The 27,351-nt window shown below is 41.8% G+C and overlaps 1 protein-coding gene across 2 annotated transcripts in view; it reads left to right on the top strand.

Moving 5' to 3' along the window:
- Positions 1 to 22,124, top strand: part of LOC126251731 (15-hydroxyprostaglandin dehydrogenase [NAD(+)]-like) — a 115,890-nt gene extending 93,766 nt beyond the window's left edge. For both annotated transcript variants that reach the window (XM_049952336.1, XM_049952337.1), the window contains exons 6-7: positions 6,202 to 6,359; positions 21,916 to 22,124. In XM_049952336.1, the coding sequence (XP_049808293.1) occupies positions 6,202 to 6,359; positions 21,916 to 22,033 (276 nt within the window). In that variant the 3' untranslated portion in view covers positions 22,034 to 22,124. The remainder of the gene's footprint in view (positions 1 to 6,201; positions 6,360 to 21,915) is intronic.
- Positions 22,125 to 27,351: the final 5,227 nt, after the last annotated feature.

The raw sequence follows: 27,351 nt of genomic DNA, 5'->3' as shown, positions 1-27,351 counted from the left end.
ACATGTCAGTTCTAGTATAATATATTTGTCCAATGAATGCCCATTTATCATCTGAATTTCTTCTTGATCTAGTAATTTTAATGGTTAGTAGTGTAATATCATTGTACAACACGCAGTTCAGGAGATACGATGTGTGTGGCTGTGGGCCAGTGCCGGAGTCACACTGGACTCTTCTCGAAGACGTTAACCAATGCAATACAACGTAACACTGTGTAGCACACAATATAACCCGATATAACTGGGAGCGTGCAGGTGTCACGGGACACGCGGCCTATGGGTAGTTTTTTTGATAAATAATAAAAACGTCTTCCTTCCCGGGTTCGAAACCCACCATGGCTTAAATTTTGGTTAGTAATCAGCACTGGCGACGGAAGACTTACGGCACAAGACGTGACCCCTCATTCTGCCAACGGCCTTGTCAAAGAGGCGGGAGGAATGGACAGAGTTTCAGGGCACTCTCTTGTCCTTGGGGAGGGAAACTGCCGCTAAAAGTGGATGAATCAGCATCGATCAACAGCATGAGGATGCTGAAGGCAATGGAAACCACTGCATTGAAGACATGTAACGTGTATCCACAGGACATGTTGCCTGTAACTGAAAAAGTGTCGTGATGATCTCTCCATTGGCAAAAGATTTCGGAGTGGCCCCCATTCGGATCTCCGGCAGGGGACCGTCAAGGGGGAGGTGACCACGAGAAAAATGTTGAATAAACAATAAAAGGATAATGTTCTAAGAGTCGGGGATGGAATGTTAGAAGCCTGAACGTGGTTGGGAGGCTAGAAAGTCTGAAAAGGGAAATGCAAAGGCGCAATCTAGATATAGTAGAGGTGAGTGAAGTGAAATTGAGGGAAGATAAGGATTTGTGGTCAGATGATCAACAGCAGCAGAAAGTCGTATAACGGAAGTAGGATTCGTTATGAATAGGAAGCCAGGGCAGAGATTGTACTACTGTGAACAATTCAGTGATAGGATCGCTGTCATCAGAATCGACAGCAAACCAATACCGACAACGATAGTTCAGGTATAAATGCCGACGTCGCAAGCTGAAGATGAAGAAAAAAATGTTCAAATGTGTGTGAAATCCTATGGGACTTAACTGCTAAATTCATCAGTCCCTAAGCTTACACACTGCTTAACCTAAATTATCCTAAGGACAAACACACACACCCATGCCCGAGGGAGGATTCGAACCTCCGCCGGTACCAGCCGCACAGTCCATGACTGTAGCGCCCCCGACCGCTCGGCTAATCCCGCGCGGCGAAGATGAAGAGATAGAGAAAGTATATGAGGATATTGAAAACGGAATACTGTATGTAAAGGGATATGAAAATCTAATAGCCATGAGGGACTGGAATGCAGTTGTAGGGGAAGGACTAGAAGAAAAGATTTACAGGAAAATATGAGCTTGGGACAAGGAATGAAAGACAAGAAAGTCTAATTGAGTTCTGTAATAAATTTCAGCTAGCAATAGCGAATACTCCGTTCAAGATTCACTAGAGGAGGAGCTATACTTTGAAAAGGCAAGGTGATACGGGAAGATTTCAGTTACATTACATCATGGTCAGACAGAAATTCCGAAATCAGATACGGTACGGTAAGGCGTATCCAGGAGCAGATGTAGACTCAGATCACAATGTAGTAGTGATGGAGATTAGGCTGAAGTTTGAGAGATTAGTCAGGTAGAATTAATACACAAAGAAATGGGATATGGAAGTACTAAGGAATGACGAAATACGCTTGAAGATCACTAAGGCTATTGATACAGCAAAAAGGAATAGCTCAGTGGGCAATACAATTGAAAAGCAATGGACAGCTACAAAAAGGGCAATCACAGAAGTTGGAAAGAAAAACATAGGTACAAAGAAGGTAACTGCGAAGAAAACATAGGCAACAGAAGAAATATTTCGGTTGATCGATGAAAGAAGGAAGTGCAAAAATGGTCAGGTAAATACAGAAACACAGAAATGCAAGTCGCTGAGGGATGAAATAAATAGGAAGTGCAGAGAAGCTAAGACGAAATGGCTGCATGAAAAATGTGAAGAAATCGGAAAAGAAATGATTGTCGGAAGGACTGACTCAGCGTATAGGAAAGTCAAAACAACCTTCTGTGAAATTAAAAGCAAGGGTTGTAGCATTAAGAATGCAATTCATTGTTAAATGCAGAGGAGAGAGGAAAGAGCACACTGAAGGTCTCAGTGAGGGAGAAGACTTGTCTGATTTGATAGAAGAAGGAACAGGAGACGATTTAGAAGAGATAGGGGATGTAGTATTAAAATCAGAATTGAAGAGAACTTTGGAGGACTTAAGGTCAAATAAGGCAGAAGGAATAGATAACATCCCATCAGAATTTCTAAAATCACTGGGGGAAGTGGCAACAAAATGATTATTCACGTTGGTGTGTAGAATGTATGAGTCTAGCGACATACCATCCGACTTTCGGGAAAATATAATCTACAAAATTCCGAAGACTGCAAGAGCTGGCACGTTGAGAGTTATCGCACAACCAGCTTAAAAGCTTATGCATCCAAGTTGCTAGCAGAATAATGCAAAAGAAAATTGAGGATGTGTTAGATGACGATCACTTTAGCTTTGCGAAAGGTAAAGGCATAAGAAAGGCAATTCTGACGTTGCGGTTGATAATTAAGGCAATATTAAAGAAAAATCAAGACATGTTTATACAATCTGTCGACCCGAAAAAGCGTTCGGCAATATAAAATGGTGCGAGATGTTCGAAATTCTGAGAAAAAGGGGGGTAAGTTATAGGGAGAGATACAAGAGCCAATAGGGAGTAATAAGAGTGGACGACGAAGAACGAAGTTCTCGGATTAAAATGGGTGTAAGACAGGGTGTAGCTTTTCACCCCTACTGTTCAATCTGTACATCGAAGAAACAATGATGGAAATAAGAGAAGGGTTGAGGAGTGGAATTAAAATTGCTGATGACATTGCTATCCTAAGTGAAAGTGAAGAAGAATTACATGATCTGCTGAATGAGTACAGAATATGGACTGAGAGTAAATCGAAGAAAGACGAAAATAATAAGAAGTAGCAGAAATGAGAACAGCGAGAAACTTAACATCAGGATTGATCGTCACGGATGAAGTTAAAGAATTCTGATACCTAAGCAGCAAAAAACCAGTGACGGACAGAGCAAGGAGGACATCAAAAGCAGACTAGCAAAAAGGCCGTTCCCAACCAAGAGAAGTCTACTAATATCAAACATAGGCCTTAATCTCAGGAACAAAAAAATGGTTGAAATGGCTCTGGGCACTATGGGATTTAACATCTGATGTCATCAGTCCCCTAGAACTTAGAACTACTTAAACCTAACTAACCTAAGGACATCACACACATCCATGCCCGAGGCAGGATTCGAACCTGCGACCGTAGCGGTCGCGCGGTTCCAGACTGTAGCGCCTAGAACCGCTCGGCCACTCTGGCCGGCTCTCACGAACACATTCTGAGAATGTACGTTTGGAGCACAGCGTTGTATGGTAGTGAAACATGGACTGTGGGAAAACTGGAACAGGAGAGAATCGAAGCATTTGAGATGTGGTGCTACAGACGAATGTTGAAAGGTAGGTGGACTGATAAGGTAAGGAATGAGGAGGTTCTGCGCAGAATTGGAGAGAAAAGTAATATGTGGAACAAAATGACAAGGAGAAGGGACGGGATGATAGCACATCTGTTAAGACATCCATGGTACTAGAGGGAGCTGTAGAGGGTAAAAACTGTTGAGCAAGATAAGAGAATATATCCAGCAAATAACTGAGGACATAGGTTGCAAGTGCTACTTGAGATGGAGAGGTTGGCACAGGAGAGGAATTTGTGCCAGACCGCATCAAACCAGTCAGAAGACCAGATGGCTCACAAAATAAATAAGTAAATAATAAATAATAAAAAATAAAAAAACAAGACGAGCTTTGTCTTGTGCGCAAAAACATAAGTACGTACACTTTGGCAAGAACTGAATTTGTTTGTCAAACAGTTTTGTCAAAGTAACTAAAACTAATACGAAAACTGTTGTCGAAATCATCGCCGAATGCGCGCGCCATTTTCACTCCTAGGACGTAAACTCGGCCAGGAGCTAGAAACAGTGTTAAACATGGCTCTTCGAACCGAATGACTTTCTTCCATTCCTCCAAAGCTCACATATTATGGTTTGGGCATCAAGTTACGGGCCTTTGCATCACTGGTGAGTGGTTTTTATTTACAGCCCTTGACTCCGAAATAATGAGAAGATAAGATCGAGTTGAATCTGTTGATGTCAGCTGACTGATAACAATCCTCTGGAAACGTTGTACAATATAACTCGTGAGCGATCTGCTCTGTTTTGTAAATTTGTTTGCAGAAACTATACCTTATAATGATTTGGGCAGCACTATCGTGGTACTCCATGGTAACCCTGGTTTTGGTTGTCTAGGATTGGTTTTGTGAGCACAAGGATGAATTATGACGTCTTTCCTAGCCATCACCATCACCAGATCTCATTATTATTCAGCCTTTGTGGCCTAGTTTGGAGAGAAACGTGAGTGATACTTGTCCACCTCTGGTATACGACTCTCTTGAAAACTATCCAGGACCTGTGTTTATCCAATCCGAGACGACTGGATGCTATTTTTCAATAGGTGTGGTAATAAACTACTGGCCATTAAAATTGCTACACCACGAAGATAGCGTCCTACAGACGCGAAATTTAACCGACAGGAAGAAGATGCTGTGATATGCAAATGATTAGCTTTTCAGAGCATTCACACAAGGTTGGCACCGGTGGCGACACCTACAACGTGCTGACATGAAGAAAGTTTCCAAGCGATTTCTCATACACAAACCGCAGTTGACCGGCGTTGCCTGGTGAATTGGTGTTGTGATACCTCGTGTAAGGAGGAGAAATGCGTACCATCACGTTTCCGACTTTGATAAAGGTCGGATTGCAGCCTATCGCGATTGTGGTTTATCGTATCGCGACATTGCTGCTCGCGTTGTGCGAGATCCAATGACTGTTAGCAGAATATGGAATCGGTGGTTTCAGGAGGGTAATACGGAACGCCGTGCTGGATCCCAACGGCCACGTATCACTAGCAGTCGAGATGACAGGCATGTTATCCACATGGCTGTAACGGATCGTACTGCAACGTCTCAATCCCTGAGTCAACAGATGGGGACGTTTGCAAGACAACGACCATCTGCACGAACAGTTCGACGACGTTTGCAGCAGCATGGACTATCAGCTCGGAGATCGTGGCTGCGGTTACCCTTGACGCTGCATCACAGATAGGAACGCCTGCGATGTTGTACTCAACGACGAACCTTGGTGCATGAATGGCAAAACGTCATTTTTTCGGATGAATCCAGGTTCTGTTAACAGCATCATCATGGTTGCATCCGTGTTTGGCGACATCGCGGTGAACGCACATTGGAAGCACGTATTCGTCATCGCCTCACTGGCCTATCACCCGGCGTGATGGTTATGGGGTGCCATTGGATACCCGTCTATGTCACCTCTTGTTAGCATTGATGGCACTTTGAACAGTGGACGTTACATTTCAGATGTGTTACGACCCGTGGCTCTACCCTTCATTCGATCCCTGCGAAACCCTACATTTCAGCAGGACAATGCACGACCGCATGTGGCAGGTCCTGTACGGGCCTTTCTGGATACAGAAAATGTTCGACTGCTGTCCTGGTCAGCACATTCTACAGATCTCTCACCAATCGAAAACGTCTGGTCAATGGTGGCCGAGCAACTGGTTCGTCACAATACGCCAGTCACTACTCTTGATGAACCGTGGTATCGCGTTTAAGCTGCATGGGCAGCTGTACCTGTACACGCCATCCAAGCTCTGTTTGACTCAATGCCCAGGCGTATCAAGGCCGTTATTACGGCCAGAGGTGGTTGTGTTGGGTACTGATTTCTCAGGATCTATGCACCCAAATTGCGTGAAAATGAAATCACATGTTAGTTCTAGTATAATATATTTGTCCAATAATTGTCCCGTTTATCATCTGCACTTCTTCTTGGTGTAATGAGGAAAAATTATGGATATGTTGTGTTTTGGAGTTCCCATAATTCCCCCCCACCCCCCGCCAAGTTGTTTCGTGAGCTGGCATTTTTATAGTGCGCCCTGACCCAGAAGTCTGACACTGTGCCCGACTACACAGGACATGGGTCTGTGACGTGTTGTGTTGTGTTGTGTTGCAGGACGAGCTGCACGTGAATCAGACTGGCGTGAGGATGGTGGCGCTGTGCCCGGGGCCTACGGACACGCCGCTTGCGAGGGACGTCGTCCAGTACTGCCTACACGACTACGCCCGGCAGCCGATGATAGACGTGACAGCCTCCTACGGAGGCCTCTGCACGCACGTACCATTTTCTACTTCAATTTTACTGGCGCTTAGTGTACTGACCTGGGCCAGTACCATGCCACATTTGTAGAAAGTCCGATGGCCTGAACAAACGTATGTTAGTACACACAACGTACGTGTTGATGTGGTCTTAAGTTCGGCTGGTTTGATGCAGCTCTCCACGCTAGTTTACCCCCGGGAAGCCTTTTCATCCGTGAATAACTACTGCAACCGACATCCACGTCAATCTGTTTCTTCTTCTTCTTCTTGGTTGGCTCTATAGTACTTGAGGAACCTTGCCCTCCTGTACTACCTGCCTCCATTCTTCTCCGTCCATAGCCTTCCTTCTCCAGTTTTTTATTCCCATCACCTTTAGATCTTCTTCCCTCTCGTCCAGCCACCTTTCCTGGATGTACCTCTTCTTCTTCTCCCTTCAGGTTTTCCCATGAAAACTATCTTGACACTCTGTAGCGAAATAAATAAAAAAAATTTAAATTTATTGTTTTTTTTTTGAAATGAGGAAAAATTATGGATATGGAACTGTAACTTTAGAATTTTTGAAAGGCTTTTTTACGGATTGTATTGATCGGCTTGAATGCGGACAAATACAGTGCTGCGTGAAATATGCCTGTAATATAATTTTCCATTCCGATTAATTACATTTTTAATTCTGCGTCATTGTTGATTTAATCAGAGTTCTCACCTTAGACGTAGAATTAGTCCTTCTGCCACAATATTAATTCATTAGTCGCCATCGATGTTCTTCTCTTTGTTGACCGTGTGTACCATCATGAGTCGGCATCGGTTCACTTCACGAAGACGGTGGAAACCAAGGAATACAATGGTACCTCGCTTTAAATAATTTTCGTAACACTTCGATACTTTTCACTATTTTTTATTCACAAGACAATAAGACTTGCTCTGCTCGTCGCACAAACCGTAATTACTAACAAGATGGCTGCCTTTCCGCACACACCAAAAATTACGTCCATGCTCCACAAGGCAACAATCGAAAGTGTCCCTTAGCTCCTTCTTGGAGTATGAAACAAAAGAGAATCCAATGTGAACATTACAAGGATTATAATCTACATGCCTCTCAATTTAATCTTTGTTCGCTAGCCCCAGTGTTGAATATGGACGGGTCATACGCGCGCCTGATTGGTCGTCCGTTAGCGGGCGACGTTGGTTGAATGCGCGCGCCAGTGCACTGAATATACACCGACGTGCGGGTACCATCGAGACTTCCGAACCTCAGTATGCGTGTGCTTTTTGTAGTTCCTTTCAGAACTTAGACTGGATACGACGAGGTACATTGGAATATGTGCCCCGAAGAACACACCACACTATATGCGAGGCGGAGGACGATCCCGTCGATGCAGCTCCTGGTAAGAAGCGTACCATGTCAAACTTGTTTGGCATTGTCTTTTCCTATTGTGACGCCAAGGGTCGTTTGACGATACAAGCTTCAATTTTCGATGTCACTTGTTTAGGCTCGCTGACACTTGCAACGTAGCACTCCTTTGCACAATTTTAATTTCTACACACACCACTTTAACCGCGAGTATTGCGATCGAAACTTTCTTTTTCACTACACTTTTCTCTTCGCATTAACCCCTTTTACCTATTGTACCGAGATTCATTTCCCTCAATACTTCTGGTCAATGTACACAAGTATTCACAAATTTGTAAGTCACGGGACTTGGCATGAAATACAAAGTACATCACATACAATGGAATAACATATAACGCATACTGGTTACATTAATTACAGGAAAAAACTATCGACGAGAATTGAAAAATTTTTGACCACTCGTAGTGGCTTCTTCGTCTTGGATTTTACTGACACACACACATTTTTCCATTAATCAGTTAGAAGGAACAAGTCCTTTGTTTCCATTTTTAGAACTCGTGTGTAAGTTAAGGTTTACCTTCGTTACTTATTCTTCATACGCAACGACATGCATCAACATGCAGAGAATACACCGGTAGCCTCTCCATTGCAGCTTGGGAAGGGAATTTTCTACCTTCTACTTAGGATAATGGCAACGACTACGTGTATGCTACTGTTTTTTTACGTATAAAATCTGAAAATGCACGAAACAATCATTTATATGTAGCATAACCCTAATATGTACAGTGTTTTGTGCTTAAGCACGTTCTGGTGTGCTTGTAAATCATTACCCCTAATAAAACTTCCTACACCAACATGGACATATAAACATAAAATCTTGAAGTTCAGGGTGTAGCTACTATTACTATGTACAGTGTTTCATAATAGCGGCACGCCCTTGTATGCGTGTATCATCTTCAACTAAAGTGCGCTTATAGGCGTCTTGTGTTATCATGAGAAAAAAAAATACAGACTTTTTAATCCATCGATTGTCATGAAAATCTATGTACACGAATAATCAGACTTTCATAGCTTCAGTGCAGCATGAAATTCTGTATTACGTTTTTTTTTTCATAGTTTATTTTATAGACGATTCCTTTGCTTATAGGTCGTCCATCACCCTACTTACCTGTTTCTCGTACAGCGGCGATACCATTTTCATTCTTTGTGACCGTAAATCGTGATATGTATGAAAGATATAATTTTGACATTATAGTAATTCATACCTTCCTTCTGCATACATGAGAGAACCATCGCTAATGTTGCACTGTGTATCAGGTCTTTCGTATTTTCTCGTAAACTCGTAGAGTCTTACGGTTTTAATTACGTTGTTTCTTGACGTTAGGTATACATGTTTACACGAAGTTGTCTTAGAGTTTAATTTTCCTTATACACTTCTATGTTGTTTAGGTTCCGTACATGTACGGAGCTTCTTTCGCCTTTCACACATTCATACACACGTTTATACACACCAAAAATATCTACCACTATAATATACACTTTGCTGGTGGGGCCCTTTTTCGGTACCCTGCACCATTCCCTCAATATTCCAAAATAATTCAGGGTGTGCTGAGCATCGTCCCTTATACTAATAATACTTACAACTAAATATTTCTTCTTACATACATAACTACCTTACGGTCCATTAATGCGCAATCATTCCATATTTTCCTCCTTTACACTTTAGCTTTCGTACATGTACCCTCGTGTATAGCTTATATATTCTACAAAGTTGTTTGCTGAGTGCTTTAGGTGTTTACTAATGTTAATGTGTTTCTCTCTCTATAAATTCTAGGTATTTGTTTTGAGAGCGAGTCACGTGACGCCTGGACGCGACCGCGCATGCGCCTTCGCGCTTTGTATACACTCAGCTGATCGTACAGGGAAGGGGGGAAGATTTCTCCCCGGCTCGCTGCCTACAGAGCGGCCAATGCCCTCGTCTTGCCATGCCGCTATCGCGTGCTCGTCAGCTGAGCGTTGTATTGCAACTTTGACGCGTGGTTTGTTGCTCGTCTCAAACGAACAAACTCTGACCTTCGCGCTAATTTGTCTTTGTTCCTCTCTCTTAAATAACTGAGTTAGACTACAAAAGTACTGTATGGTTTATTTTATAGTGTTAAGACTCACAGTAACACATGTTTCATTAAGTGTCGTTAAATATGTGGTTTTAAGCTGGCATATGCCTCCAGTTGGTTACTAGTTTCGATGTTTAACTGAAATTTCAGTTATGTTTTCTAGTTTAATGCATGTTTTTCACTAACTGACTGTCTTTTGTTTTCGTGTTCGCAAGTTTCTTAGGTTAATGACAGCAATTTTACCATGTGATCCAAGGTTGTATAATTTCAATTTTGCTAAAATAACATATAACCTTTAATGAAAAAATTCCTTGATATCCTTGTGGGGGTATAACCCTTTCACCTTGCCCGTTCGTGTGTTACCTAACAGATAACATCCTGGGTGAGCTTTGTCTATTATAATGAAAGGGCCATCATACAACAACTGCCACTTTTTGTTTAATGCCTTAATTTTAGAGGATTTTGGGTGGGTACGTAATAGTACTTCCTGTCCAATGTTAAATTCTGTAACCTTTCTTATATTTTTGTTGAACTGTTTTCTCCTTATTTCTGCTTGTTCTTCCATCTGTAGTAATGCTTGACGTACCTTTTCGTCTAGTGTTATTTCCTTTGTGGCTAATTTAGGTAAAGGTTGAGCCCATTCGTCAAGTTCTGTGCCTTGAAACATTAACTCTGTAGGTGTAAAGCCTGTTGAAGTATGAATTAAATTATTTACAATATGCTGAAATGGGGCCATGTATTCTACCCATTTTGTCTGCTTTTTTGGTATATAAGTTCTTATAAAGCGATTAAATTCTTTGAAATTTCTCTCAATCGGGCTCGATTCTGGGTGAAATTTGGATGTCAATATATGTTTTATGTTTTGAGATTCGAGAAATGTTTTCCATTTATTACTAGTGAAGTTTGTTGCATTATCAGTTAATATAATTTTCGGTTTTCCCACTAGTGGTATGTAGTCTTTTATCATGCGTTTGATTATTGATCCCGACAGTACTGCTTTTATAGCATACATTTTTAAATACTTTGTGAAGACATCATAAAATGCGATCACATATCTAACTCCTCCCCTAGCTCGTGGATATGGTTCTGCTGCGTCCACAGAAACTAGTTCTCTTGGTCTAGTTGGAATGATAGGGTGTAATACGTCCAAACAAGATCTGTTAAGATGTTTAACCTCAAAAAAATGGTTCTGAGCACTATGGGACTCAACTGCTGTGGTCATAAGTCCCCTAGAACTTAGAACTACTTAAACCTAACTAACCTAAGGACAGCACACAACACCCAGCCATCACGAGGCAGAGAAAATCCCTGACCCCGCCGGGAATCGAACCCGGGAACCCGGGCGTGGGAAGCGAGAACGCTACCGCACGACCACGAGATGCGGGCTAAGATGTTTAACCTTCTGACATATTGTACACTTTTTTATTATTTGTTCAATCCTGCGTCTGAGATTCGGGAAGTAACAATACATTGATATTTTCGCTGTACATTTTGATACCCCATAGTGTCCCCATACTCTATGTGTGTGTCTTATCAAATTGTCTATGTATTCTTCCGGGATGCATACACACCAGGTGTTGGATTGTGGATTGCGCCTGTAGAAAAGAACATCGTTTGACAGTGTGTAATATTGTTTCAATGTACTATTGTCATCTGCCTGCAGTTTTTGTATAACTTGTCTGCATCTATTGTCTTCCTTTTGTAGTTTGCTCATGTCTTTACACATCTTTCTGTAATATGGTTGAAATGTGCCACCATTAATCAGAAAAACTCTAAAATCGGAAGTCTGTTCGATCAATTCATTGAACTCGCTCAAGCCTTGTGGCAAACGCGATAATGCGTCAGCAATTACATTCTGTTCACCCTTGATATAAACTATCTCGAAATAAAATTCCTGGAGGAATAAACACCAACGTGCAATCCGTTTGTGCAACAGTTTACACGTGAGTAAAAACGATAATGCTTGATGATCACAAAACACTCGTGTATGCCTTCCACAGAGATAGTATTGGAACTTGCGTATGCTTCAAAATGGGTGCGTTTATGAGTGCCTGTTTGATTTTTACGAAATCTTCCTCACATTTTTCTGTCCACAACCATGTGTGGTTTTTCCTTAAAAGGTTGAGTAGGGAATCACTATCCAGTAACTGTTTGGGCACGAATTTTCGAAAAAATGACGTGAGCCCCAGAAAAGCTTTCAATTGTTTACGTGTTTGTGGTGAGGGGAATTATTTTATGGCATCAAGCTTTTATGGATCTGGTAAAATTCCGCCTGGTGAAATAATGTGGCCTAAAAATTTTATTCGATCCCTTCCGAATTCGGACTTCTTCAAATTTGCTATGACGTCATATTCTCGGAATTTTTGGAACACCTTGTGTACCAATTCTACATTCTCTTGCCAGGTCTCCGTGGCTATCAAGAGATCGTCTACATACAACGTCACTTTGCTAATCAGTTTTGGACCCAATACTCTGTCTAAAGCCTCTATAAACACCCCAGCACTCACGTTGAGTCCAAATGGCAATACTTGGAACTGATAGCTTCTGCCAGCATGAATGAACGCAGTATATTTTCTGCTATCACTATGTAGGGCTATTTGCCAATACGAAGCCTTCATGTCAACGGATGTTAAATACTTTACTCCATGAAATTTAAGCAATTGCTCATCTAAGTTCTCCGGCCTAGCGCGTATTGGTACGATGATCATATTAATTTCCCGCGCATCAAGTACTAATCTCACTGACCCGTCAGGTTTGCTGACAGCTAGGATGGGACTGAAGTACGGTGAATGCGAAGGTTCTATCACCTTCCACAGAACCATTCTATTTATTTCTTTGCGAACCGCTTCCTTCTTTGCCCATGGTATCGCATATGATTTATGGCAGTACGTTTTATGTGGGTAGATTTCCATTTTGTATTCATACTTTTTGATTATTGTCGGCTGTTTTCTAAAAATGTCTCGGTATTCATAAATAAGATCTGCTAGTTCATTTTGTTGAGTTTCTGAAAGACAAGTGGATTTTCCTACCTTCTCGTGGGCGGCCTGTTCGTTAATTATTTCCGTGTCTAATTGTTCGGGGAAAGGAATATCTATCAGTAACACTTGTGGGTAAACTAATTTTACTTCAGCTTGTTTCTGTAATTGGCCATTACGCTCTATTGTTGACTTTACAAGATTGACCTTGACACTACGAATGCCCACTCGGAAATAGCAAAATCCACTGCCTACGTCGATGTTTACTTTATACTGCCGGAAAACTTCCATACCTAAAATACAATTGACGATTAATTTGTCAACGATTAAGAATGTACAGTTTATCGTGACATCGCTAATGGTAACAGGTATTTGCGTCTGCCACTTAATACTTTATGACTTGTTACCTACAGCTGTCAAGATTTTACAATTTTCCGTTGGCAACACTGGTACTTTTAATGCTTTCGAAACTTCTTTAAATAAACAATTAGAAATAATATTCGTAGATGCACCTGTATCTAAAATTACGTCGGTAATTATAGTTCCTATCTTTGCTGTTATTACAGCCTGCACGAGGTCACTTACCTTGTCCGGTGCCTTCATCTCTTCTTCACATAGATCATCTTCTACGGTAGCATCCTGATCATATTTTAAAAATAATTTTTTAAGATGTAATGTGTGCTTGTTTGTGCCCCCTGTTGTCAAATCGGTCGGCCGGTGGGGGCTCATTGCGACCGATTGTTGTTTACCGGGGGAGACAACGGCGTTGCTTCAATACTGTCCGTTACCTCTACGAAGTGTACTGAGTGGTTATTCTGTCGCCAATTAGTTTCCGGACCGCTGCGTGCAACATTTTCTTGCGAACGGCCGTCGCTATTTCTCCTTGGTCGGTCATTCCTATTACCGTAACTATTGTAATTTTCATTTGTGTGCCGCCTTTCATAACGCGGACCTGACCAATCATTCACGTGATTTCTATTATTTCCATACCGGCGTGGACCGTAATCTGTACTATATCTTCGGTCTTCACGTCTCTGTGGCGCCGAATTCCTCCGATTTCCGTAATTCCAGTTTCCATTATTTGGCCTTGTCGCATACGGATGCCAACTGTGATGGTTTTGTCCATTGTCATTAAAATGATTCCCGTTACCGTTGTTTTGATTGGTTACGGAGTGTTCATTCCGATTACTTGTGCTCGGCTCTTCTTCATATATTAGATAAATTGAGTCAAGCACGGAAAGAAGGTATTCAAGGTCGTTCTCCGGTATGGTTACCAATTTTTCGAAGTTCGCGGGTAGTCTGTTTTTCAGAATTTTGAGAACATCTACGTGCTGTATTGGATTGTTCCAATAGCGCGTCTTATTCAAATACCTTTCGAAATACTTTCTCAACCCGCCGTTTTTTAGGTTGAACGGTTGTGGGTTGAATTCCTCACGTCGCAGTCTTTTTTGGGCCCCAGTAGACCAATATTTCTCCAAGAAAGCCCGTACAAATTGTTCGTAGGTGACGCACTGTTCAGCCATGTCTGTGGCCCACAAAAGTGCGTCGCCTTGTGTGAAGCCTACTACATACCTAATCTTCTGTGCCTCAGTCCAGTTTCTTGGTAAGACATTTTTAAATGCTCTTACGAATACGACTGGATGAGTTTTTCTGGATTCTGTGGAGAAAACTGGAACTGTCTATGTTTCAACAGGCTCTCATCGACTAGAATCGTCGAAATGCAAGGCGACACGCCTACTGCCTGTTGCAGCACCGCTTTTGGCGAATAGCCGTTGTTTGCCTGCGCCGGTGCGTGCACATACGCCGGACTGGGCGAGTGATGTTCTGCGTTATTGACATCAGGCTGCCTGTTGCTTGACGTAGGCAAGTCATTTGAAACATTCAGTCTACCAGCAATTTCCTCGAGTATTCTGTCTTCGGCTACTTTGATTTCATTACCTAATTTTTCAAAAAGTTTTGTTTCCCGGTCAGTTATTGATTCATTTACATTACCGGTTTCTAAAGTTTCATTTATTTTGATAATGTCCGCGTTGATACGTCGAGTCTCCTGTTTCAGAAAACCGACTTCTTCGTTAACTTTATTAACTTGGTCAGGTATTTCTTCACATGCGGACTGGTTAAATGTAATTGAATAGCCTGTACGTTTTCATGTATTGCTTTTTGTACCGTTTGTGTTTGATTGTGTGTTTCTATGGTTTCTGACAGTTCCTGTTCCTGTTTGTTTGCAAGATCTGACAATTTCTTTTCTAAATCATTTGCCAATGCTTTGTATACACTATTGACTATTTTGATGACTTTGTCTTCAATCTTTTGATCGATTTCATTGGTGACTTTATTTAAGCGTTGATCAAAATGTTTGTGCATATTTTCAAATTGCGTGTTTACACTTGAAAACTGCTGTTGGAACCCAATTTCCATGTTTGACAATTTTGTGTTTGTCATGTTGTGGCTGATTTCTAGATTTGCCAGTTTTGTGTTCGTTGTGTTGTGGCTGATTTCTAGATTCGACGGTTTTGTGTTCGTTGTATTGTGACTGATCTTTAAATCAGATAATTGCTCGCTCACTTTTGACATCAGACTATATAATGCCTCAAGCGTAAATGACGAAGCTTGTGTGTTTGTATTTATGCCATTATTTATAACCTTTGTTTCTCTACCACGATCTGATTGAATCGAAACCGTGCTAGGTTCACTGATTTCACGCGAAATATTTTCATCTGATCTGGTAATCGATGCTTCATCGACTGTGTACAAGGTTTCATTTACAAGTGGTTCGTTATTGTTAATCCCTGTGGAGTGCAATTGAATTGTATTTACTTCTACATTATGTTGTACTGAGAAACTAATTCCGTCATCATTTACGTCACTATTGTCAGAATCGGTGACGTGTCCATGGACATTTGTCAAATTAAAATTCTCCGATTCCATTGTGAAGATATTATTTTATCTGTACTTTACTGTTAATCTAAATCTTTAAATTCTCTCGCAGTTGAATTAATAAAAATATCTCTCGATTGTTATTTGTTGCGCGTCGGAAATTTACAAGATGGCGCACTACGTCTTCTAATTCTGCGATTGTTGAACATAAAAAAGTAATTATCAAAGTGTAATTGTGTGTTGGCACAAACACTACCAGAATTTTAATATGGAAAGGAAAATGTTCTGCTTTAAGTGGAGCTAAGCCAAGGTGCAGCCGCTGCATGCGTTTGCGTTTTCCTACCTTATTTCCGGCTGAGCTGCGTCACTCACGATTACGTTAGTTTTGTAAATCCTTGTCCTTGTTCCCTTGGTTATTGTGCCATCCGTTTATACAGTTAATATTGTTTCACCTTATTCGTCATTTTCCATGTGCGTCATGTAACAGAGAAACAGTAATTAGTACATTTGTAGTACAACAATCAAGTACTTACTCTTTGTTCCACCAGCACTGTCCCGGTCAGCGGTCGCCAGTGTGGCGAAATAAATAAAAAAAAATTAAATTTATTGGTTTTTTTTTTGAAATGAGGAAAAATTATGGATATAGAACTGTAACTTTAGAATTTTTGAAAGGCTTTTTTGCGGATTGTATTGACAGGCTTGAATGCGGACAAATACAGTGCTGCGTGAAATATGCCTGTAATATAATTTTCCATTCCGATTAATTACATTTTTAATTCTGCGTCATTGTTGATTTAATCAGAGTTCTCACCTTAGACGTAGAATTAGTCCTTCTGCCACAATATTAATTCATTAGTCGCCATCGATGTTCTTCTCTTTGTTGACCGTGTGTACCATCATGAGTCGGCATCGGTTCACTTCACGAAGACGGTGGAAACCAAGGAATACAATGGTACCTCGCTTTAAATAGTTTTCGTAACACTTCGATACTTTTCACTATTTTTTATTCACAAGACAATAAGACTTGCTCTGCTCGTCGCACAAACCATAATTACTAACAAGATGGCTGCCTTTCCGCACACACCAAAAATTACGTCCATGCTCCACAAGGCAACAATCGAAAGTGTCCCTTAGCTCCTTATTGGAGTATGAAACAAAAGATAATCCAATGTGAACATTACAAAGATTATAATCTACATGCCTCTCAATTTAATCTTTGGCGCAGCCTTTAAGGTATTGCATGTCTCTGCACCGGAATGTGTCATTACAACTCCGAGTTTTTAGCATTCTCTTTACATGTACTGCACGTCTTATTCGTCCCTGCTTTATTTTAACAAAAATATCCACCTGTCCAAAAAGTGTTTGTAGCTCTACATTTGTCCTTACTCTCCAGTCAGTTTTCTCTCTCACAGCTCCAACAATCCTTCTCAGTATCTTTCTTTCCCATCTCAATAACCAGTTCTCCTCGTTTAATGTCGATACTCAACCTTCTGATCCATATATTACTATAGGTCTTAATATGGTCGTGTATATTTTGATTCCTACTAAAATTCCTGGAATTAAATACTTTCTGCAAGGCAAAATAGCAACGATTTCCACTCGCTATCCTTTATTGAATTTCTACTGCTACTTTATTGTCCCCCGTTATTACAGAACATAAATATTTAAATGTTTTCACTCTTTCATATTCTTTCCCCTTTATTACTATTGAATTCTTTTGTCCTTTTATATTGGGCTCCCCCATCACCATATACTTTGCTTTGTTTATGTTTACTTCTAAACCTACTTGCTGCTTCCTCTAACGTATGATAGTTCCCCTTTAGTGCCCTTACACTCCTTGCCATTAATGCTACGTCATGCGCATATGCTACCACTTGAACGTGCCGATTAAGTATTGTTTGTCCTGAGCTTATCAGCATTTGCCGCATCTCCTTTTCTAAAACTAAATTAAATAGCATTGTAGAGATCACATCTCCGTGTCGTAGCCCCCTCTTACTTTACACACTGTTGCTTTCATTGTCATTTCTGTTAAACTGGCTAGTTTTAGCGGGATTCAAAATTCTTTCATGATCTGTATAATTTTTTTCCTGTATATGCTGCCGTACGCTTGCTTAAAATCAATGTACAACTGATGTAGTTGCTTGTCATACTCGTAAAACTTCTCTAGCACTTGTCTTAATAAAAATATCTGATCCATCGTGGATCTGCTGCTCTTAAATCCAGCCTGCTAGTCCGCCAATATCCTTTCTATCATTCCTTCAAGTCTGGAAGCTAAAATTTTACTAAATATCTTATATGTTACGTTCAAGTGAGTGATTACACGATAATTGCTACATTATGACTTGTTACCTGTTTTATGTAACGGGTAGATAATTCCCATGTTCCAATCCTTAGGCATTCTTCAATCTATTTACTGTATACAAAATTCGGTGTCCCTCTACAGTTGTTCACCTTCGCCCATTCCTCCACATCGGGCGATGACTACTCATGGTGCGACATGGCTATAAAACACTGTACATGCCTTACAAACTTGCATACCATACTGTTCCTCGGTCACTGATGGGAAGGCTCCTTCGTGCTAGACACCGGATAACGAGGTACTATGGGAATCGCGGGAATGACTGCCTTCTGGAGATGACTTGTTGACGTTAAAGTTTTACGCCAAGGTTGGAGCAGGTCTCCACATTGGCTCCTACAGACACCCAGAATTATTTTTGGCTTGACGAATTTTGAGAAAGAGTACACTCGAGATTTTTTTTACCGTTTTAGATTGCCATCGCGGTTTTAAAGCTCTGTACACCGAAGGTTCCCAGCAAGGGAACTCCCTTGGCTGTTGAGTGGTATTTCCAGACCGTGTCTTCAGGATCCGCCGTCCCCATAACTACACTGTATTTCATCAAGCAATCCTGCTGGAGGAACATCCGCAACTGAACATTATAGCGGAGGTTGAAAATACCGCTTCAGACGTAAAGTTCTTTCTATTTTTCAGTAGTTGAAACGCGACCGGTTTCGGGTTCTTGCAGGCCCATCGTCAGGTATTATACTGGAAATAAACAAGAGACCGAAGCTGGTAATAGTTTTTGCAAGCAGTAGTACATATATTAAAAAAAACAGGAAAGAAGTTACATATAACATTTTATAAAACAGCGGTCGGGCTGGGTGCAGCAAAACATAAGTCAATGGCAAAGTGACTCCAGAAAATACTGTGGACAACTGCCTGGGTCTGGAAATATCACTGGCGAGAGCAGAGCACGGAGTAGCTTACACGAAGGGGGAAGCAAGCTGGTAAACCAGAGTGGCAAAAGTACTGCCATCTGACCATCTGTTGACAAGTAGAAAAACGCGCGGCCATCTAACCCGGTCGTTCACAATTTGAGTTACTGGTGTCAACATTAAAAAAAAAAATTACAAGAAAGTTACGTGAAGCGCTTTAAAAGTACGTTATGAGTGGTAAGGAACATATTGAATGCAAGCAGTAAAGAACAGTAGTAAAACTATCTGGAAGTCGGCGACATTAAATTTATGTATAAACCTTAAATCGCAATGAGAATCTTTGCCTCTCCACGAGCAACATGCACGTTTTTAGTTTAGCGAGGATACATACGGCGACGGGGAATTACGTACCACAGTCATGAGTTGAAAGAACATACACATGTGCCACTCATACTAAAAAGCATCTCGCTACTAGGTAAAATGGAACTGAATAAAATGGAAAGTAGCAAATCCTTACAGTGTACACTGTCAGAAACTACTGTACCAGTTAATAGCTAGCTTCACTAACACTAAAGAGACACATTAAAAGTAAGAGCAATTCAAAACTTGCTAACTAAAAGGTGACGACTCAATGAGGCTTACATAAGAGTTGAAACAAAATTTACATCATGAAAGAAAGGAAAATTAGAATTTAATGAGGACAGATAATGACGCACAATAATGCGCCGTACTCATTGGATAAAAAAAAAAATAAAAAAACTTAAAAATATATAAACTTCTGTTAAAAGAGGACTTTTTACAGCTATGTAAAATAAACTGGGTGGACCTTGCGGTCCTCACTATGGGAGATAGGCATGTGCCGTACAGTGATCATGATGATGAGGTCCCATACTCCGAGGAGCGTAGGGGACGATGTGGGAGACCCGCACCGCCGAGTAGGCAAGGTCCTATCGGAGGTGGTTTGCCATTGCCTTCCTCCGACCGCAATAGGGAACGATGACGAAGACAACACAACAACACCCAGTAATCTCGAGGCAGAGAAAATCCCTGACTCCGCCGGGAATCGAACCCTATCGCGGGAAGCGAGAACGCTACCGCAAGACCACGAGCTGCGAACATGCCGAATAGTAGCGAAGCCTAATTAAGGACCACCAAAGCAATGGTGAAAACACTGGCCCAGTTAAGAAGTATAAATGTGTAACACTCAATAATCAGAAATCAGAAGGAGAAGGAAATGAGTGTGGACGCTGCTCCAAAAAGTAAAGTTATTCAGCAGGGCTGCGTGCTTAATCGAAGTTTGCTCATTCATAATGCCAGATGGATCACGGTTTTAGGAGCCCCAAATCCTGACACTGTGCCAATTCACATGTCCATAAATGTAGATCGTTACTTCATCTGGCAACAGACACTTTTCCAGGTAGTCACTGTCAGCGTCTACAGGGGCTAGTAGCCTGGAAAACGCGAATGCATACCGCGGAGGACGACCGTTTCGCTGCAATGCTTGGAGCATTTGCGTTTTGTATGCAAAAAGGCCTAACTGCTTTTGTAACACTTAATGCCAATTGATCGTTCTTTCTACAATTCCCATGAAGTACGACGACTTGAGTTCTGAGGGGGGGGTGGGAGGGGGGGGGGAGCTGCGTGGAAATGAAGTATGAAGTTTGCACTCTACTGACACGTAGACACGTGCATGATAATGATACACAGGGGAGGCCCACTTCGAGGAAGATGTTGGACGCTCGCTGTCTCTTTATTGTTTTTCAGCAACCTAATTATGGTTGTTTCTACCGTTTGTGTCTTCCCATACTGGCGTTGATAATTCCGCAGTATCGTTCCCACAGAGTTGGATTCAGCGTACGAGATGACACTTTGCTCCATATCCAGGTCTGTCTCTTGTTTGATGGAGTCCAAGTCATATGTGCGAGAAATGGCACCAAAAAAAAAAAAAAAAAACTTTGATAGCTGCTAAACGTATTATAAAAAATCACGTTTCTCTATATTTAAAAGTTTCCCCAAGTTATGGTTTATTTAAAATGGTAATCGGACTTTACGGACGCCCTGTATAACATGTAGGAAAGTGAAGAGGGAACAATAAGAAGGCCAACAGGGAAGCGGTTGGCTTAAAAAGTGTGTACGGTTGCATCGCTGCCTTCCGTCCCTTACTGTTCAACCTGTACATTGATGAAATAATGACGGAAATGAATGACAAGATCATCTATCACATTCACGTTGAAATACGGGTGACGGGAGACCACGGATAACATTCACTGAAGGTTTAGAAGACTTATAGGACCTGTTGATAGGGATGAAGAGTCTACTGAGCACAAAATATGGCTTAGGAAGAGACTAAAGAAAGATGAAACTAATGAGGAGTAGCAGCAACATGAATGGCGATAAACCTGGCGTCAGAACTGTGGACCGCGTTATGCATGCATTTAGGAACTCTGATACTTTGGAAGCAAAATAGTAAAAGTAAACAATGATTAACTTGCATGGGGGACTGGTTTCAGTACATGGACTATCATCTTGTGTTTTTTACTAAAATAGGAACTAATTTTACTTCATTAATTTATTTTCTTTAGTTTTTTAAAACTAAGCAACATATAGATGTGTCTACGGTAAGATCACGTCCTGTTAATTACTGATGCACATGAAGATGGCAAGCCTCCAACCTCAAAATTTAACCTGATGTGCCCTAGCCAGAAACTCATGCCCAAAAATTATATAAATAAATTATGTAATAAATTGTTACAAAAGCTAGAAAGCCAGGTGCTATGCTGTGGTTCGTGATCGTATTTGTCCATTATATACAGTGATCTTGGCACTTGCCTGCAGCACATACTTAACCTTGCCTTCTTGCTGTTTATGGCTCCCCTACTTCTGAAGCATACTTGTATACTTCACAGGAATAAAATGAATCCACTGGTAATTATCAGCCAGTACTTAATTACATGTGGAGGTTGGAATTACAGATTTTGTTAATTATTACGCTGCATTTTTTTGGAACAATTTAATGACGTGTGTGTGTGTTCTCTTTGCAGGCCTGACTTCATCGCCGAGGGGCTGATGACTGTCATTCAAGAGGGCAAGTCAGGCTCTGTCTGGGTGGCCAACAACAAGAAGATCAAGGAGATAGTCTACCAGCGGCTCGTCCAATAAGGACTGTTCTACATGTCATTTTGTACACGTCACGTTGCCATGAATAAAGTATAGGTGATATGAGTGAAGACTCATGCAGCAATAAGAGTTACTCTCTGTAGTTGCCACCCACTGGACATAACCCCTGATCCGGCACATCTGGCTCCTTGAGACCATGTGAGAACTGTTTCCTAGAATGAGAAACATTGTTTGAGGTTAAACTCATTCACTAAGGTTATTCTGTTGAGTGCACAATCTTTTGCAGCGGTTTCCAATGTCCATAAAACTCTTCTTGGCTATAGATTGCGACTTGTTGGGAAATGATGTTTAAGACTTTTAATCCCTATTTCAAGTGACTGTCATAGAGTGTAAAAATTAATAATGTGTGCGAAAAATTATTCAAACAATGCTGGAAGGTGATAAAATCTTAATAAGTGGAGAGAAATTACAAAGGGAGTCCCACAGGGCTCAATTTGGGGTCTCCTCCTAATCCTTACGTATGTGACTGATCTTCCACTTGAAATTCATCAAACAGAACTGGTACTTTTTGCTGACGAACCAGCGTTATAATAAATCCCATCAGAAAGAAAGCGACAGGTAATTGTTAATGATGTTTGCCAAAAAGTTATTAAGTGATTCTGTCAAAATAGACTTCCCTTAAAATTTTTATAAAATAAACTATATGCGGTTCTATCGAACAAACAGAGTTTACCAACAATTGATGTAAGACATTAAAAACAGTCATTAATCAGGCTAGGTTGATCCAAATTCTTGGGTGTACACATTGATGTAAACTTGAGCTGAAAAAAGCATATTACCGAGTTTCTCAGATTGATAAGTTCAGCTACCTTTGCCCTTCGTATAATTGCTCATCTTAGAAACAAACGAATCAGTCGCCTGATACACAGTGCATATTTCCATTAAATAATATCTTATAGAATGATTTTCTGGTGTAACTCATCACTTAAAAAGAAAGTATTGATGGCACAAAAGCGAGGAGTAAGAGTAGTGGTCATCTGGGCATGTTGTGTCGTGTTCAGTGAGCTTGGCACTTAAGCTGCACCGTCGCGGTACATGTATTAGCTACTCCATCACAACTTGAGAAGAACACCCACTCACACCCACAACAGCAGAGGAAAAAGTTATCCTAGTGCGAGTAGGACATGCGCACTGAGAGATCATCCATCTTGGGAATCGAGGAATCGGGAATCTCAACCATTTTTGCCTATTTTTGATGAGATACTGCCAAGATATCGGGCCTGGGAATCAGAAGACCATATCAGAATCTCCATTGGAGTTCCTCACACTAGCCTGGACATACGAAAAGAAGCGAGCATAGGATTTCTGTATGAAATATTTTTATTTACTTACTAAAATGAGACTGTAACTTACATTTTATGTTTGTATGCAGCAATGTTCGTCTACTATGCTTTTGACGGACGATAATGTATTGTGTGCTCTAATGGCAAAAAGATATCTTTATGTGATATAGTTACAATTTAATAATTGTTCACATTTTGTACATTACTTTACTGTGAAACATGGCTTCCTGCCAAATTTCATGATTCTGTGTCAACGGAGACTACACTATAAGTTTTGATGACTGAGTTTTCGAGTATCAAAATATGTGGCTCAAATGGGAAAATCTTTTGATTACATTGACTTAGAAGCTCAAATATTTTTGCGTCGTGGACAACTGTTATTTTCGGTTGTTACCAGAGCTTAAAAAACACAGAACTTGTGTGGTGAATGCATTTGCTTCGTCTGAGCTGCAGAGTATTTCGGAGAACTGCGTCAGCGTCACCTTACCTGCATTACCGAAAATTTCTTACAACAGAATAAATTCTATTAGGGTACGCATGTGCAACGTAGAAAGGTAAGTGTAGGAAACACGTCTCCCGCTAAACCAATCTGAAAGATTCAAACTCTGGAACCGCGCGACCGCTACGGTTGCAGGTTCGAATCCTGCCTCGGGCATGGATGTGTGTGATGTCCTTAGATTAGTTAGGTTTAAGTAGTTCTAAGTTCTAGGGGACTGATGGCCTCAGAAAATAAGTCCGATAGTGCTCAGAACCATTTGAACTATTTTGAAAGATCCAAACACGGGGGCGAACACGCCTCGTGAAATGGTACTTGCGGGAAAAATGTGTAAGATAATGGATTTGCGAGTCGGATCACAAACTCAGTATATAATGGCTGGAAGAAGCACGGAAACACTACGAGAAATTCATGCTCCGCCATAAATGCAGATGCTGGACAAACGTTAGGTTACGATGTTGTACTTGATCATAATCGGCACCTGTACAGTGGCATTAACACGTTGCAAGTTTCAGCCGAGGTCAGACCAGTGTTCCGTGTTGTTGTGAGAACATTGTATCACAGATAAGCAAATGCGAACGTAGACAAATCCTTCTCATGTGGTGGGTGCTTCCGTAGCCAAAGTAGCCGCGGTGTTTGGTGTTTTAATAGACACCGTATCGAAGAATTATACGGCACACAGGGAAAGCATACAAACATCTTCTGCGGGCGAAAGTGTGTGCTGAGTGGTATTGACAGACGGTCGTTGAAGACGGTTGTGACGAAAAATAGGAGGTCGAAAGCCCCAAGGTCTGACTGTAGAACTGAATGTCTCACTCGTGGATCCTATCGGCACCAACACGAACGGAGCTCCACGAGCAGGGAGTCGCACGGCAAGCTGGAATTCCAAATCCACTCATCAGTCATGCAAATGCTTGTAACAGCAAAACGGGGTTTCTAAACCATAAAACATAGACTATAGAGCGGTGGAAGAAACTAATTAGGTCGGATGAGTCTCGCCCTTAATCTTTCCCCTCCGACCGAGTTAACGTCCCAAGAGTGAAACATGGCGGGGAATCGATGATGATTTGGGCAGCCACATCAAGCAGTTCCATTGGCCCCACTGATACTCTGCAAGGTCGTATTACTGTCAAGGATTATTTGATCTTTTCGGCAGTTCTGGATTATCAAATAAACTACTGGCCATTAAAATTGCTACATCACGAAGATAACGTACTACAGACGCGAAATTTAACCGACATGAAGAAGATGCCGTGATATGCAAATGATTAGCTTTTCAGAGCATTCACACAAGGTTGGCACCGGTGGCGACACCTACATCGTGTTGACATGAGGTAAGTTTCCAACCGATTTCTCATACACAAACAGCAGTTGACCGGCGGTGCCTGGTGAAACGTTGTTGTGATGCCTCGTGTAAGGAGGAGAAATGCCTACCATCACGTTTCCGACTTTGATAAATTTCGGATTGTAGCCTATCGCGATTGCGGATTATCGTATCGGGACATTGTTGCTCGCGCTGGTCGAGATCCAATGACTGTAAGCAGAATATGGAATAGGTGGGTTCAGGAGGGTAATACGGAACGCCGTGCTGGATCCCAACGGCCTCGTATCACTAGCAGTCGAGATGACAGGCATCTTATCCACATGGCTGTAACGGATCGTGCAGCCACGTCTCGATCCCTGAGTCAACAGATGGGGACGTTTGCAAGACAGCAACCATCTGCACGAACAGTTCGACGACGTTTGCAGTAGCATGGACCATCAACTCGGAGACCATGGCTGCGTTTACCCTTGATGCTGCATCACAGACAGAAGCACCTTCGATGGTGTACTCAACAACGAAGCTGGGTGCACGAATGGCAAAACGTCATTTTTTCGGATGAATCCAGGTTCTGTTTACAGCATCACGATGGTCGCATCCGTGTTGGCGACATCGCGGTAAACGCACATCGGAAGCGTGTATTCGTCATCGCCATACTGGCGTATCTCCCGGAATGATGGTATGGGGTGCTATTGGTTACACGTCTCGGTCACCTCTTGTTCGCATTGACGGCACTTTGAACAGTGGACGTTACATTTCAGATGTGGCTCTACCCTTCATGCGATCCCTGAGAAACCCTACATTTGAGCAGGATAATGCACGACCGCATGTTGCAGGTCCTGTACGGGCCTTTCTGGATACAGAAAATGTTCGACTGCTGCCCTGGCCAGCACATTCTCCAGATACCTCACCAACTGAAAACGTCTGGTCAATGGTGGCCGAGCAACTGGCTCGTCGCAATACGCCAGTCGCTACTCTTGACGAAATGTGGTATCATGTTGAAGCTGCATGGGCAGCTGTACCTGTACACGCCATCCAAGCTCTTTTTGACTCAATGCCCAGGCGTATCAAGGCCGTTATTACGGGCAGTGGTGGTTGTTCTGGGTACCGATTTCTCAGGATTTATGCACCAAAACTGCGTCAAAAGGTAATCACATGTCAGTTCTAGTATAATATATTTGTCCAATGAAAAGCCGTTTATCATCGTCATTTCTTCTTGGTGTAGCAATTTTAATGGTCAGTAGTGTAGTAGCATGTTTGTCCCCCTAGTGTTGATTCTGCGTTCCAAGGCGACAGAGCCCCATTCAGACAACTTGCTTCGTCCAGGATTGGTTTTGCGGGCACGGGCATCAAATGTCGCATCTCCCCTGGCGAACACAGTCGCCACATATCTATGTTATTTAACGTTTGTGGTCTAGTTTGCAGAGAAGGGTGCGCGATCGCTATCCTCGTCCATCATCGTTACCTGAATTTGTCACTATTTTGCTGGAAGTATGATACAAGTCTCCTTTGAAAACGATACAGGAGCTTTATTTATCAATTCCAAGGCGTCTGGAATGTGAATACCAACGGCTTTCCTACGCGTTATTAGGTATGGTAGCGAGTAGCCTTTATGGTCTTTCCGTATCTTTGTCCTCCCTGTAACTTACAAGCAGATTATACACTGATAAGCCAAAGTATTTGTTATAGGCATGCGTATTCAAATACAGATATATGAAAACAGGCAGAGTACGGCGATGCTGTCCGCAACGCTAAATAAGGCAACAAGTGTCTGGCGAAGTTGTTTCATCGCCTACCGATGGTACAATGGCAGCTCATCAAGACTTAAGTGAGTTCGAACGTTGTGCTGTAGTCGGAGCAGCAGTGATGGGACACATCAACTCCGAGGTAGCGATGGAGATTTTCCCATACGACCATTTCACTAGCGTACGGTGAATATCAGGAATCTGAAAAAATATCTGCAAGAACGGGACCAAACTCCCCAGATATAAACATTATTGAGCATAACTGGGATGCCTTGCAACGTGCCGTGCTGTTGAGAAGAGATCTCCACCCCTCGTACTCTTGCGGATTTATGGGCAGCCCTGCAGCATTCATGGTGTCAGTTCCCTCCAGCACTACTTCAGACATTAATCGAGTCCATGCTACGTCGTGTTGCAGGGGCCCTACACAATATTAGGCAGGTGTACCACTTTCTTTG

This window comes from Schistocerca nitens, chromosome 4 (genome assembly GCF_023898315.1).
Source record: "Schistocerca nitens isolate TAMUIC-IGC-003100 chromosome 4, iqSchNite1.1, whole genome shotgun sequence".
Taxonomy (NCBI): Eukaryota; Metazoa; Arthropoda; class Insecta; order Orthoptera; family Acrididae; genus Schistocerca; species Schistocerca nitens.
This window is presented reverse-complemented; position numbering and strand designations above follow the sequence as displayed.